The 14,882-nt window shown below is 34.9% G+C and overlaps 1 protein-coding gene across 1 annotated transcript in view; it reads right to left on the bottom strand.

The window, feature by feature from the left end:
- TANC2 (tetratricopeptide repeat, ankyrin repeat and coiled-coil containing 2) overlaps positions 1 to 14,882 on the bottom strand; it is a 318,672-nt gene that overhangs the window by 215,896 nt on the left and 87,894 nt on the right. Inside the window, exon 4 of the mRNA XM_081805955.1 lies at positions 14,847 to 14,878. Within this exon, the coding sequence (XP_081662081.1) occupies positions 14,847 to 14,878 (32 nt within the window). The remainder of the gene's footprint in view (positions 1 to 14,846; positions 14,879 to 14,882) is intronic.

Here is a 14,882-nt window from a genome sequence, read left to right on the forward strand (position 1 = left end):
GAGAGATAGCGAGAGCAGGAACACAAGCAGGGGGAGTGGGAGAGCGAGAAGCAGGTTTCCTGCAGAGCAGGGAGCCCAATGTGGGACTCGATCCCAGGACCCTGGGATCATGACCTGAGCCAAAGGCAGACGCTTAACGACTGAGCCACCCAGGCGCCCTCTCTCTCTCTTTTTTTTTTAACTTATTTATTTGAGACAGAGAGAATGAGAGAGAGAGAGCACATGAGAGGGGGAAGGGTCAGAGGCAGAAGCAGGCTCCCTGCCGAGCAGGGAGCCTGATGCGGGACTCGATCCAGGGACTCCAGGATCATGACCTGAGCCGAAGGCAGTCGCTTAACCAACTGAGCCACCCAGGCGCCCTCTCTTTTTCTTTAAAGTAGATTCCACGCCCAGCATGAAGCCCAACACAGGGCTTGAACTCATGACCCTGAAATGAGATCAAGAGTTGGATGCTTAACCAACTGAGCCCCCAAGGCACCCCTTCCAGCTTTGGCCAGATTTCTAATGTTGGGTTTTTCCTTTCTTAGGAATGGCTACTGCTCCAGATTTAATTTGCAACAGTTCGATGGTGACTAAGAGAAGAGAAAGAAATATATTCCTAAACACCACATAATGTGGCCTCTACACATAAGACAACTATTTATCTGGTGGTCAATAAAAGAGTAAGATAAACTGGCAGGTTGGACATACTGAAAAGCAGTGTTTAATGAATGCCATGAATGATATTTCAAGAACCTCTGAGGATAATTTTCATTATATACTGTTTTTACTTGATATATTGACTCTGTTACTTAAATCCCTGAATAAAATTTCCCAAATGTGTGATGCTATTTCTAAATTATAATCTCAACATCTAAAAAAGATCATTTGATGGCAGGTGGCTCTTTCAAAATTTTTTTATTGATTAGTAGAACGTAAAAGAGCATATTGAGCTACAAGATATTCATATCAAATCTCCTTCCTCTCAATTCATTAAGTGAATCTGAATTTATGAAATTCACTAAATGATATAGATGTATATATAATTTTTAAAATTTAATCACTTGAGAAGCCAGAAATATTGATTTAACCAGAAAGAGAGAGAGGGAAAACATAGATATTGAATCAACTCTGCTATATATCAGGATACTGTTCATTATGTTGTCTAAACAAAACAGACCATTCATATACATAGACAATTCCAAAATGGCCATATCTCTTATTTTTAATGCAGCCAGTGACATGAAAGAATAAATGACAATAAGATGATGTATTTATAATAAAGAAAATGTCCTTTGGAACATTCTGCCCTCTGGTGTTTAAAATGTTCATCAGAGAGGGAGTATTCTGTCATGCCACATGTTTATTACTTTTGTGGGCTGATAAATCAATTTGGGCACATAATTTTCTACAATGAGAAAAAAACATTGTTATTATAATGGCAATATATATTCTGTGCTAAGCTTTCTATTATCCCATACTATAATTTATTTCTTGTTTGGAGAGTCACTAAGAGCATTTCTTTTGAATCGTGGATATTTACTTATTTGCCTTTCACAATCCTTTGTGACTGAGAAGTATTCCTGATGACCAATACTATTTAGTCTTTACTTTCAACATTTGATACTTTTTGAACCACTTACATTCCACAGTAGGTAGAGAGATAAGCAAGAAAGGAGATAGGGTCTATTAAGCATAAACACAGACTTTCTAGGAACTGTGCATAAAATTGTGGTGCTTTTTCTGGGGAAGATCACAGAAGGCACGGACAATGAAGTTTTTTTTTCTTATAACCTCCACGGTATTTGCCACATTTAAAAATGATATCTGGGGTACCTGGCTCAGTTGGTAGAGTGTGCAACTCTTGATCTCGGGGTTTTGAGTTTGAGCCCCACGTTGGGTGTAGAGATTATTTAAAAATAAAATCTTAAAAAAAAATGAAAGTGATATCCAACTCTTAGAACCACCATACACGGGCGCCTGGATGGCTCAGTTGGTTGAGCGACTGCCTTCGGCTCAGGTCATGATCCTGGAGTCCCTGGATCGAGTCCCGCATCGGGCTCCCTGCTCGGCAGGGAGTCTGCTTCTCCCTCTCCCACTCCCCGTTTGTGTTCCCTCTCTCGCTGTGTCTTTCTCTGTCAAATAAATAAATAAAATCTTAAAAAAAAAAAAAAGAACCACCATACAGCTGCTAAAAAGGATATCAGAGATTATTAACCAAGTGATTGCCAACTTTTCCACCTGTTAGGATTCCTTTTATTATTTTCTCCATTTATACAGACTTAACATTTGGAAGATTTTATGTATCAAAAATTTTATTAATTTAAACAAAGATATAATAACTATTTACTGAAGTTTCAAATAAATGTGTATTGATCACAGTAAGGTGATATAACTTCATCCAAAGCAAAGTAAGCTAGCCCATATAATTTTATGACCAGTAAACGTGTATTTTCCTTGAGGCTTTTTAAAATACTGATGATTATATCCAGGATATGATACCGAACATTACAGAGCTTAATGGTGGTAAGGATAATGATATTTAAAAGTACGTAACTGGGGCACCTGGGTGGTTCAGTCAGTTAAGCGTCCAACTCTTGATTTCAGCTCAGGTCATGATCTCAGGGTCCTGGGACCAAGCAACTCCTCGAGCTCCACACTGAGTGGGGAGTCTGCTTAGGATTCTCTCTCTCCCTCTGCCCCTCCCCCAACTAACTAACTAACTAACTAAATAAATAAATAAAATCTTTAAAAAAAAAAGTAACTGTCGAATCATACTTACGTTTTATAACAGTAAGTACTAGGCACATAGAGAAACTCTACAAACACTTCCGTATTCCTCTCAGCCCTACGGTATTATTATTCTTACTGTACATATAAGGAAACAGAAGCTCAAAAAGAGTTAATCTATTCAGATATACAGCTTACAAGTGAGTGAGTATGGAATTTTAAACTGGTTTTTTGTCTAAGAGAGCCTGGCTCTTGACCAGTATGGCACTACCAGTTCTTCCAAGCCTAGAGTTCTGAGCCTTAATTCCACCTCATTATAGATATATCTATACCTTTATTCCATAAAGATCTGCTGAAAACATTACTTTATGGTGTGTTGTCTTTGTTAAACATCTTTCTTGATGTTGACCACATGCCCTCCTAGAACTCTGCCTGTTATCTGCTCCTATATTCCCTTCCCTTGGATTAACAGGGTCCACCCCCTTCCTGGGACACACAATTACTTATTGATGGTCACCCTAATATTTAGGGTCTGTTTAGGTCTCCACTTAGTGATTGCTACCAGACTGCGTCTTACTAAATTGCCTTGTCCACCTCAGATCCTAGGTGTCTCTGGTTTGACCTTTCAGTGGGCCACCACTCTAATAGAAATGCTGGATAAAGTCAAATCTACACTTCATATTTTATGCAAGCAGATTTCTTTAAAAAAAAAAATGCAGAGAAAAGAAGATATGAGCTAATGGCCAGTAATTCTAAGAGGGAATATAGCTTGAGAGTACAGGTTAAAATTAATAAGTAATTTATACAACCACAAATGTATGGAAAAATACAAAGAAATAAATATGGCCATACCAGGAATTTTCTGATAAAGACAGATCTGTGTCCAAAAAAGAAATATACAAAGAGAGAAGGACACAATCAAAAGAGTGGAAAACCCTCTAATTATATTGTCAAGGAAGAACAGAGCCTAAGCTGAGAAGAGCTTTGTTTCTAAGACAGCATAAAGGATTGTTGGGATATTTTTAGAATAAAAACATGGACAAGGGAAGGCCAGATCCAATGCATGAGAAAGAAAACAAAGGAAATGATTCTGTTATAAGCTTCCATTTATTAATCAGCTGCTATGAGCTACATACATAATGTCTTGACATACATAATGTCTTACTCAATTCATACAATACACTGTGAGGCAGAAATAATAAAAATGATAATAATAATACAGATAAGAAATCTTGCTCAGAGTAAATAAGTGACTTGATCTAGTCATACAGCTAATACAGGGCAGAATCAGGGCTTGAACTCAAGTAAAACTGACTCCAAAGTTTGCCATGCTTAACAACATCCTGCCTCCAACAAGGGACATAGAACAATTACTCCAGCTTAGTTTCCTTTAATCTTCTCCATCAAGGAAAATATATTTAAACTAAACAGGGCAGAATGAACATTGTTAAGAATTACTGAAGTGTACGTTATGACTTATAAAGAGAAGTTATAAAAAAACATATACTCAAAATCCAGGCCCACACAGTTGACATTTGAGTTCTAAAAGAACATGAGGATAGGAACATGAAAATACTAACAGCAGTCTTTGCAAAACCATACAGAAAATTAGGAGGGCTGCAGGACTAGATAGTGGCAAAATACAAATATGAAATAGTTTATATAAAATCTTTACAAAGGGAGAAACACTAAATAAGGGCTCAGAAGGAAAATTCCAAAATAACCTCATGTCCATTTTGATACAGAACATGAGGGAAATAACACAGATGTACTGTCATCTTGATACCAGACAGGCCTTAAATGAAGTTCTGTAAGCTAGAGAAAAGTAGATCTGAGAGCAGCTTTCCAGGATATTAATGACTGCCATGGGAAATGGTGTAGAGTTTCTCTATGTGCCTAGCACTTACCCCAAGCACCAGGCAGTGCTAGGACTAATGGGTAGGAGCAACAGAACAGCAGATTTCCATCCAGGTAAATTAGAATACTGACAGTTAAAACTATTCAACAAAGGAACAGGCTATGCTACAAAGTAGAAAGTTTGCCCTCACTGAAAGGCAACAGAAGCTGTTGACTATCCACTTAAATTGCTCTGAAAACTAAATTTGCTCCCATATATAAAGCGCTTAATATTGTCTGGAATACAGAAACAGCTCAATACACATGATCTATTATTACTATTACTGTTAGTTAAATGCTTAGTAAAACTTGCTTGTAAAATCATCTGTGCCTGTTCTTAGGGATCTTTGATTTCTATGGTAACAGGGCTAGACATATTTTTGTCAATTACAGTTTGTTTTCTTCCATGTCCTCTAGTTTTTTTTTTTAAAGGTATGTATGTATGTATGTATGTATGATCAAGTAATCTCTACACCCAATGTGGGCCTCAACTCACGACCCCAAGATCAAGAGTCATACGCTCTACCAACTGAGCCAGCCAGGCACCACAATTTCCTCTAGTTTTTATTTATTTTGCTATAAAGCTGCATAACTATATTCTCTTATAATAAAACATTATCAGTGACTATTTCATTTCTTATTCTATGTGTTACATATATTATTTATCTTTCTTCTCTCCTCTCTTTTTCACTTTGATCATTCCTGTCAAAGATTTTTCTATTTTCTTAGTCTTTCCAATAAACTTGCTTGTGTCTTCAATGATCAAGAGTTTCTTTGTTTTTAATTTTATTATTTCTGCTTTTAATTTTGGTTATTTCTTTTATATTTACTTGTTCTTCTATCTCCTTGAGTTAAATGATTAATAAAGTTACTTTCAGTATTTGTTTTCAAATAATAGCATTCAAGCATATAGAAATATACATAAATGCACACTGGAAAAAAGAAAAAATAAATCAATTGTATGTATGGTGTGTAAAACTTTCTGAAGATATAAACCATGTTTTATTTCAACTAAAATTAAATAGAAATATCACATGATCCAGTAATTTCACTACTCGGTATTTACCCAAAGAAAATGAAAACACTAATTCAAAAAGATATATATACCCCTATGCTTACTGCAGCTTTATTTAAAACAGCCAAGATATAGAAGCAACTCAAGTGTCCATTGATATGACAGATGACCATTAAAAAAAAAAAAAAAATGAGATCTTGCCAGTTGCAACAACATGGATGGACCCAGAGTATTATGCTAAGTGAAATAAGTCAGAGAAAACAATATCATATGATTTCATTGATATGTAGAATCTAAAACACAATACAAATGAATAAACAAAAACCAAAAACAGATCCATAAATACAGAAAACAAACTGATGGTTGGCAAAGGTGAGGGGGCAGTGAAAGGATGAGTAAAGTGGGTGAAGGGGAGTGGGAGATACAGGCTTCCAGTTATGGAAAGAATAAGTCATGGGGATAAAAGATACAGCAAGGGAATACAGTCAATGGTACCACGGTAATGATTATGGTGACAGACAGTACCTACACTTGTGGTGAGCACAGCATAATGTACAGACTTGTCAAATCACTATGTTGTACACCTGAAACTAATGTAACATTGTGTGTCAACTATACTTCAATCAAAAAAATCAACTATAATAATTAGAACATTCTGATAAATAAACACATCAAAAACAATATGAATTGCCAAAAATTTTATAATATAAAAATATTATTAAATATTTAATAGAAAAATAACATGTCCATACCTGCAATTTATGAACTAAGGCAAATGTAGAAGTAGAAAAATGTTAATATTACCTTTTGGACGATTTCAAAAGGGCTACTTTTAAAGAAATTCATTTCAGCACTTACATTACCACTATCTTAATAATAAATCATTATAATTGCTAAAAAGAACCTGTACTGTGATAGTTTAAAAATTACTTGAATTATAAAGTAAAATCATCTACAAAACTATATTTGTGCTAATTAGATTGATAAAAATTGCATCAACCTTTAAACTATGAAATACTTCAAATCACCAATAGAGACTAATTATTAATCCCCAAGCACCAGAGCAGTACTAAGAAGTACATAAAGAATACAAAAGAATATATTATCAGTTATTAGTTAACACCACTCACATCACTGAGAAGACCTACAAGAAATATTAAAAGACTTTCTATTTAAATAGATTAAGTCATCACTGATATATCCATACAGCTCACAAAGACTCACTAAGTTGGATGTCTTTTCTTGAATATCACTCTGATTGGATGTGTCATTCTTTTTTTTTTTTTTTGGATATTTCATTCATTAACAGAGTAGAAAGTATGAAACTATTAAGTTCAAGAGCAATGTGAAGACTACTGTAGCAAACACTATAAGCTGGTTTACTCAACCTCTTCCAACTTGTGTTCCTATACTACTATGGTTAGAAAGCCAAAAATCTACATTTCTCAGATTCCCTTGAGTTAAGGTACAGATATGTAGCCTACGATTTTACCAGTAGGATGTACCTACCCTCCCACACCTTCAATGACAAAGTAAGAGAATGCCATATACCAGGTCAACAGGTTTAGTGATGTGATTTCTAAGTCCACATCACTAAGTTAAAACTAGAAGGAGATGAAGAACTGTAATAGGTAAACATACAGTTGTAAAAACTGACAAAAGAGTCTGATTAAAGGAGAGAACAGAAAAACTATACTGGTTTGGGTACATGGTGTAGGAGCAAACTGCTACATCTCCAATAGGTCACCTAAGATATATTAGAGTCTAGTTCGGCTTTTCATGTTCATAGTAACAACTCCAAGTCATCAAGAAAAGGTTAAATTGAACATTTAAGTAAATAACACATTTTTAAAGAATGCTCTTCCAAAATGTGGGTTTTGTGTGTGTGTGGTTTTTTTTAGTGATCTGAAGAGATAAATTCTTACAAACAAACAATTATCTACAGTAACTCCTCAGGGCAGTGGTTCTCAAACTTTAGTGAGCAAAACAGATTGCTAAAAATAGAGATCTTTGGGCTCCAGATGTAATGAGCCAGAATCCGTGAAGTGAGGTTGATTAGGTAAATCTGGATACTCAGGAATTCACATTTTTCAAAGCAGTACTCCACGATTTCTAATGCAAGTGGTCTAGGGACCACACAGTGAGAAACATTGTCCATAAGCATTTTACATAGGTGAAGATTTTACTATAGTATTGTAGTCACAAATTTGATCTCCCTCTTTTTTCTTCTTTTTTCCGTGTGTGAATGTGTGTGTGTTGGAGAAGGTGCATAAAATTACAAGTATCAATTACTCAACATCTATATGCCAGGCTGTGTATATAGGTCTCACTTCATTTTAACAGTAACCGTGTGAAGGTAAGTTACCACGTTTTTGTATCAGAGGAAACCAAAGAAAGCATAAATTAACAAACATACTTTGTATAACACAATGAGAAAGAGGCAATGCTGGGATTCAGCTTTAGTTTAAGAGCAAAGCCCATTTATTTCCATTATACTTGAGGCATGGATGAGGAGGCTTTAAAGGTGGACCAATGGGATCTTCACACTTGTTTCAATCCTACAAAAACACCACTGCCCATCCATTTAGTTCCTTGAAGCCAAACATACTAATACACTGTTATTCCAAGTGTCAAATTCATTTGCTTTTCCTTTTTAAGGATTTCATTTATTCACTCTAGAGACAGATGGAGAGAGAGAGAACAGGAACAGGGGAAGGAGCAGAAGGAGAGGGACAAGCAGACTCCGAGCTGAGCACAGAGCCCCAAGCAGGACTCAATCCTACGACCTTGAGATCACGACCCACACTGAAACCAAGAGCCGGACGCTTAATCGACTGAGCCACCCAGGCACCCCTCATTTGCTTTTTCTATAATAAGGTGTAAGTTTTTGTGTGTGAGAAAGGCTCCATATACAAATCTTCTAACCTGACAGAAACAAAACCACTTCATAAGAAAAATGTAACTAATTTGTTATTTTGGCCCCTTCTCCATTAAGGAACATTGTGGCAGTTTTGCAAACTTCCCCTAGTAGTAGTTGAATAGGGGCAGGAAGATAGGACTACTATATTTCAATGAAATATATACAATGATACTACAGCTGCTATAAATAATCTTACTATAAATAAATACTACAATACTATAAATAATAGTTCTACTCTATATGAGTGACTTCCATTCAATCATGAAAATAATCAGTAAAATAGTTATTTTCTTACATACAAATTCTTAGGTTAAGTTTTTACAAAATCTAAAAAGAGACTTAATTATGTCGTAAACCCAGCACATATAAATATCACAAAAGGACTCTTTATTTGATAAGACATGTTGACTTTTAGTTGCTCAATATATATATACTGATAAAAATTCTCTCCTTGCGCTGTGAATTGTGTAAGACTGATGAATCACAGAACTGTACCCCTGAAACAAATAATACATTATATGTTAATTAAAAAAAAAAAAAAGACTCTCTCCTTGACTAAACTTTGTCAGGCTCCTCTGAGCTCCTTCCCACTGTGACTCCTCCTTGAGCCTTATCCTGAAGCCTGCAGTCTAGCTCAGGAACAGCAGGGATCCTGGTAAGTCCCTTGAGTGAGAATCTCTCCACCCTCTTCGGATCACCCTGGCCAATTCAGCAAGAGTCCTGTTAAACTGGTCTTAGAAATAATACCCTTACCCTTGATGTCTCCCTCTTTGTAATTTTCCATCCACCTTGCTGCCCTCCTCACCTTGCTCTTTGGCTATAAATCCTTAGCTTTCTTTACTGCATTTAGTATTGAGCCCAGTTCTACACTAAGGTCTCTTTTCTCCATTGCAATAGTTCCTCAATATTACCTACTGTCCAGCTCTGGTTTTAACAATACTGACTGATGGCAACTGAAATTACATAAATTGAATTAAGTAACAACCCCTTAACATTCTGTACTTTTGGTCTGGAAAATTACAGGGACAGCAATGGAAGTAAGAGCCCCCTTTCTCTACTCCTGCCACTGGGTAAACCTTGGAATTTACAACAGCATAATCTTTAACCCATAAAACTAGAGAATCTGAATTAGAAACAGTAATGAGGTCCAGACCTAGTTAAATTAGTACTATCATTCCAAAGAGCTCAAAAGTCTTCATATACATTTTCTCATTTAACCTTAAAAAAATAGAGATTCTGGGGCTCCAGATTTAATGAGACAGAATCTCTGAAGTGAGGCTGATTAGGTAAATCTGGATACTCAGAGATCTGCATTTTCCAAAGAAGTATTCCAAGTATTCTAATGTGAGTGGTCTAGGGACCACATGGTGAGATATTTGGTAAGATACTTTATACATATGGAAATTAAAATAGAAATATTTAACATTAGCAATGATGGAGCTTAGACTACTATATATATATGTAGTATATATATAGTATATATATATACACACACACTATATTTTTTACTATAATAAAATTCACTATATCTTGAATTCTAATATTTTTCCTAAAATTGCAAGATATTTACTCATGCTTCAGAATCGTGAGTACACTGCAATAAATCACTATGAAGTCTAAATCTCTATGCACTTTATATTTTCAAACTGGCTTTTCAATAGTTTTCTCAAGACTAATTTCCATTTTATCCAAGATAATATATGAGAAGAAAAGTAACACTGATTCAATGTTTATTATGTATTAGGTTTTAAGAAATCTTATTCATTCTTCACAGGAACTCCGAGATTTTTTCTAACAATAAAATTCACTAAAGTATATCTTGAATTCCAGTACTTCCAAAAATTGCAAGATAATTATCATGTGAAAAATGTGTAAGTACACTAAACTATCAGAATATGTAGACTAATATTACGTATAGGCTGTTTTTAATGTCAAAATAGCTTTAAATCTTTTTCCCAGGATGTATCATAAACAAGTCAATGATTCCTTTTTATCCATGATGAAAATAATATTTTGGCTATAGCTAGCATCTAAAGCATGTAAATTCGACTGCCACACAGTCATTCCAATCTATGTAGCAAATACTTTTTAAATCAGGCCCCCCCACCAAAAAAAAATTCCCAAAGACTAGCTAATAATCCATTGGATATCAGTATTTGAAGGTTACTCCTCAGAAAAGAAAAAGGGCTTACTTAAGGTAATTACATAAATTACTTGAAGATCACCTTCCAAAGGCTCAGAACTCATATTTAATATAGCTGATGGAAAGTCACCCAAATCTCTTCTAGAATTATAATAAATGTGGCTAACATTTATTGACTACTTTTTCTTTGTCAGATACTGTCTCATGAACTTTATATGTACCAACTCATTCAGTTCTCGTAATAGTCCTATTATTTCTACTTCAGAAATAAGGAAAGTGAAGTACAAAGACTTTCAGCAAATTTGCTTAAGTTTACACAGTTAAGAAATGGCAGTCAAGATCCATTTTGTTATACTGCCTCGTGAGACTTCAGATTTTACATGTGGTAAAAAATACAAACACTATAGAAAGGTACATAACAGAATTTGTCATCCCTCTCCCACTTTTGGGTTAGAGTTACTGTATCTCCACACCACCACCAAATGTATGTGCAGGCCCGTGTGTGTGTGTCACACAAATGGATTACTAATTATTAGTGATAAATATTTAGATTTTAGTTTTTACTATACATATGTATAGAGACATACATACATACATGTTTCAAGCTTGTTCAAATTTATTTGTAAAATAAACTCTGTGCAAGGAAATTACTGTATCAAGGATTACGTACATTACAATTTTTTTAAAGATTTTATTTATTTGAGAGAGAGCGCGTGCACATGCAACCCGAGGTGAAATTATTGAATCAGAGGCTTAACCTACTGAGCCACCTAGGCACCCCTGTGCATTACAACTTTGATACACACTATCAAACTGCCCTACAAAAAGGTTGCAATGATTTATACCCTACTAAAAATGTGAATACTCAAAATTTAACTTTTACTAAACTTACAGTACATATAATAGGCCACAGTATAAATTCAGGTAAGCGTTGAATGCATGAACTATTGGTACTCCTAATTATCTATATTTTAAGAAGTATGCTTGAGGGGCTTTGGGATATTATGAAGAAGAACATCTTGAAAAGAGCACTGAGCAGGAATCTAGAGAACTGGGGCAATGCCATCACCACAGTAACAGGGGCCAACGGTGTCTCTGCATAATCTCCTCTGGACCTCCCCAGTGCACAGCAATATCCAACTACGTCAAATGAACCTTGAGGCCTGCCCAACCTTAGGTCTTCTAGTTTTCCTTCATTGCTTAGACCATTTGGCTATATCTTCTTTCCTTGGAATAAAAAAGTCTTAATTGATATACCAAATGGGTCGTCACCTACACTTGTGTGAAGGACTCAGATAAATATTTTAGGAGTACAAAGGTTCTATGATAAAAATGATAGGAAAAGGTTAGTTATTCCTTCACTATATCTCACAAGATAAAATAAAAAAAAGATTTCCTTTTCACCATTCTATTAACTTATCAGAACTTAAAGATGGATTTAAAGATCAGGAAAACACACAAGGTTAACGAACATAGCATACTTAGTCCCTCAGATGCCATTCTTTACACATTTGCCAACAAGATCTGATAAAAAGGTAAATCAGATCACATTACTTCCCATTCCGGCTCTGCTTAAAATCCTACAGTTAGGTTGCTTACCATGACCTAAAAACCCTGGTTTCTGCCTACCTCCTCAACTATTTTCTACTACCTTCCCCTCTGACTTACTCTGCTGAAACCACACTTGCCTTCTTCCCATTCCTTGGACATGCCAATGCTGCTTTCTGCTGTAGGACTTTTGTCCTAGCTGTTCCCTCTGCCTAGAGGGCTCTGATCCCAGATCTTCCCATGACTGGCTTCTTTCAGTTATTCACATCTCCGCCGTTCAAATACCTCCTCTTCTGACTCTCCCTGATGACTCCACAGAAAGAAATCCTACCTCCACTCCACTCTCCCTCTATCCCATTTCCTATTTCATCACCCTCATATTACTTGTCACTATCTAAAATTGTTCACCACGCTATTAAGTGCATCTAGAGCAGTGCTTGGCATATTATGGGTCCTAAACAAATATATGCTGAACAATTAGGTGAAAAGCACAGAAAAATAATAAACTACTTTGACTATAGCAAAGACAGGGTACTAAATATTAGAAAGTCAGAAAGAAAACAGAATAAGATAACTATTCTGGTCCTACTTAGTTTGGTTGGTGATATGAATACAAGGAATATAAGGTAATTGGAAGTTTAAATGTATGGAAATGGATAAATCAGTAAGTGCAGCCCTAATGGCTGGATTAAATTAATGCATTTTGTTAAAAACCATTCTCTGGAGGACATTTAACTTATGGTCAGCAAATCTTTCTCTATTCAACTTTCTTTTTAGTTATTCATAACAAAATATAATTACGAAAGGAAAGATAACTCATAAATCTACTAACTAAAGTTTTAAATTTAAATTTCAAAGTAATTTCATTCTAGGTTAAACCAAAAAATTCTTATCATCTGCTTCACTTAGCAGAAAACTGGCCACAGGAAAATGTTCATAGCATCCTTTTTCAGGAGACAGATTTCTCTCATTCAGAAATTTTAAAATGCATCCTCAATCTTTAAATTCTTAGGCCTTTGACAGTCTCTTTAACAAATAAAATTATTTGATAGCATCAAATGCTTCAAACACTAAAAAATTAAAACTGAATAGTTCACACATGTAATTAACCAAGTATACCTCTTATTACTGCTTCCCTGTCTCACCTCTGTGATATCAGGCATGTAACTGACTTTGTTATTAAATGTACTTATCTTTTAATAAAGTTCCCTATTTAAGTTGAGGCTTAAATTGGGATAGGTAAATGGGATAGGAACCTCAGGCAATCCAGTTCATTTCTGCAAGGAAACGGAACTTTTCTTGCTAACTCTTCCAAAGTGTGGTAAATGAAGAACATCACTTGATAGCCATCTTATATTTGGTTAATTATATTTTCAGTAATCAACAATATCTTAAACTTCAAGAAAAAGGGGAGATTTCTAAGCAAAGAAATTTTATTCAAGTCCAACCACATAAAATTTATCCTATTTTTAGATATCAGAGGGAATAAATATTTCAGTAAAATGTTACTAAGCTATTTTACTGATTTTTATTTAATGACCCAAGAATCAAAGTAGCCTTTGACTCAGTTATCTGAAGAAGCCTAAAAACAATAAATATAAAAATGCCTTATGCCTTGTGGAACTAAAGAATAAAGAAATATTATTGTTTTCATGAAAATTATAAACACTGTAAAAATTTTCATTCAAAATAGATGGAAGAGTCCAAAAATTCCATTTTCCTTTCTCTCCTTCTGTTTTCTTTTGAATTGTCAAATGATAATCAAACCTCCCCACTGTCTAGCTCAGTGCCAGACATATAGTAAGCAGTTAATGTATCCTTTTGGAATGACTTAATTTCTTGCCCCTAATCACTCATAACCCACCATTACCAGTCAACTTAATGATACCAGCTATATATTGATAATGTTAAAAGAAACCTAAGAAAGTGACCCAGGCTTACATATTTTCACATGTAAGTATCATTCAACATATTAAAATTTCTTCTCTGAAAAAGCTTAAAAGGACAAAAGTTCATTCAATAATTAAGACACAGTTTCACACCTAATCACTTGATCTGAATGGGTTATACATACTGTGAGATCATATTAAAGTCAGTGCAATCCACAACTTATGAATTATAGTTAATATCCCAAGAAGTTGGAGGAATGTACAATGGGAGAGGAAAATACCTCAATCAGCTTTTAGAAATAGATGTGAAATACACAGATTAGGATTAAAAACAGAAAATATGACTGATGTACCTTTGCTGAACTATGAAGCTCTATTATCCTAAAATTACAATATCTCCATCTGTTAATCTGACATGAACAAGCTGATAAATGAAATCAGAACAACAGTGTATTCTGGCAAAACTAGAAGTTTCCCGAAAGCCTAGAAAAATATGTCCACAACAGATGGATCACTTAGAAAATAAATACATCAATCTGTCAAACGGAGTACTATTCTAATTCCCTAAATTAAAATCAGTAGGAGTTCCACCTTCCAAGAGTCTGTGACATTAGGAAGGCCAAAAAGGAAAAACCTAAAGATGCACATAAACATATCTGATATGACCTAAAGTGTCATACTGTTAGGTTTCCTGTTAAACATACTAAATTTAGGTAAAGTCCTTACCAGTTAACTTCTTCACAGGTTGGAGCCGAACACTGA

Source organism: Leptonychotes weddellii, chromosome 15 (assembly GCF_054177405.1).
Source record: "Leptonychotes weddellii isolate Sample4059 chromosome 15, ASM5417740v2, whole genome shotgun sequence".
Lineage (NCBI taxonomy): Eukaryota > Metazoa > Chordata > Mammalia > Carnivora > Phocidae > Leptonychotes > Leptonychotes weddellii.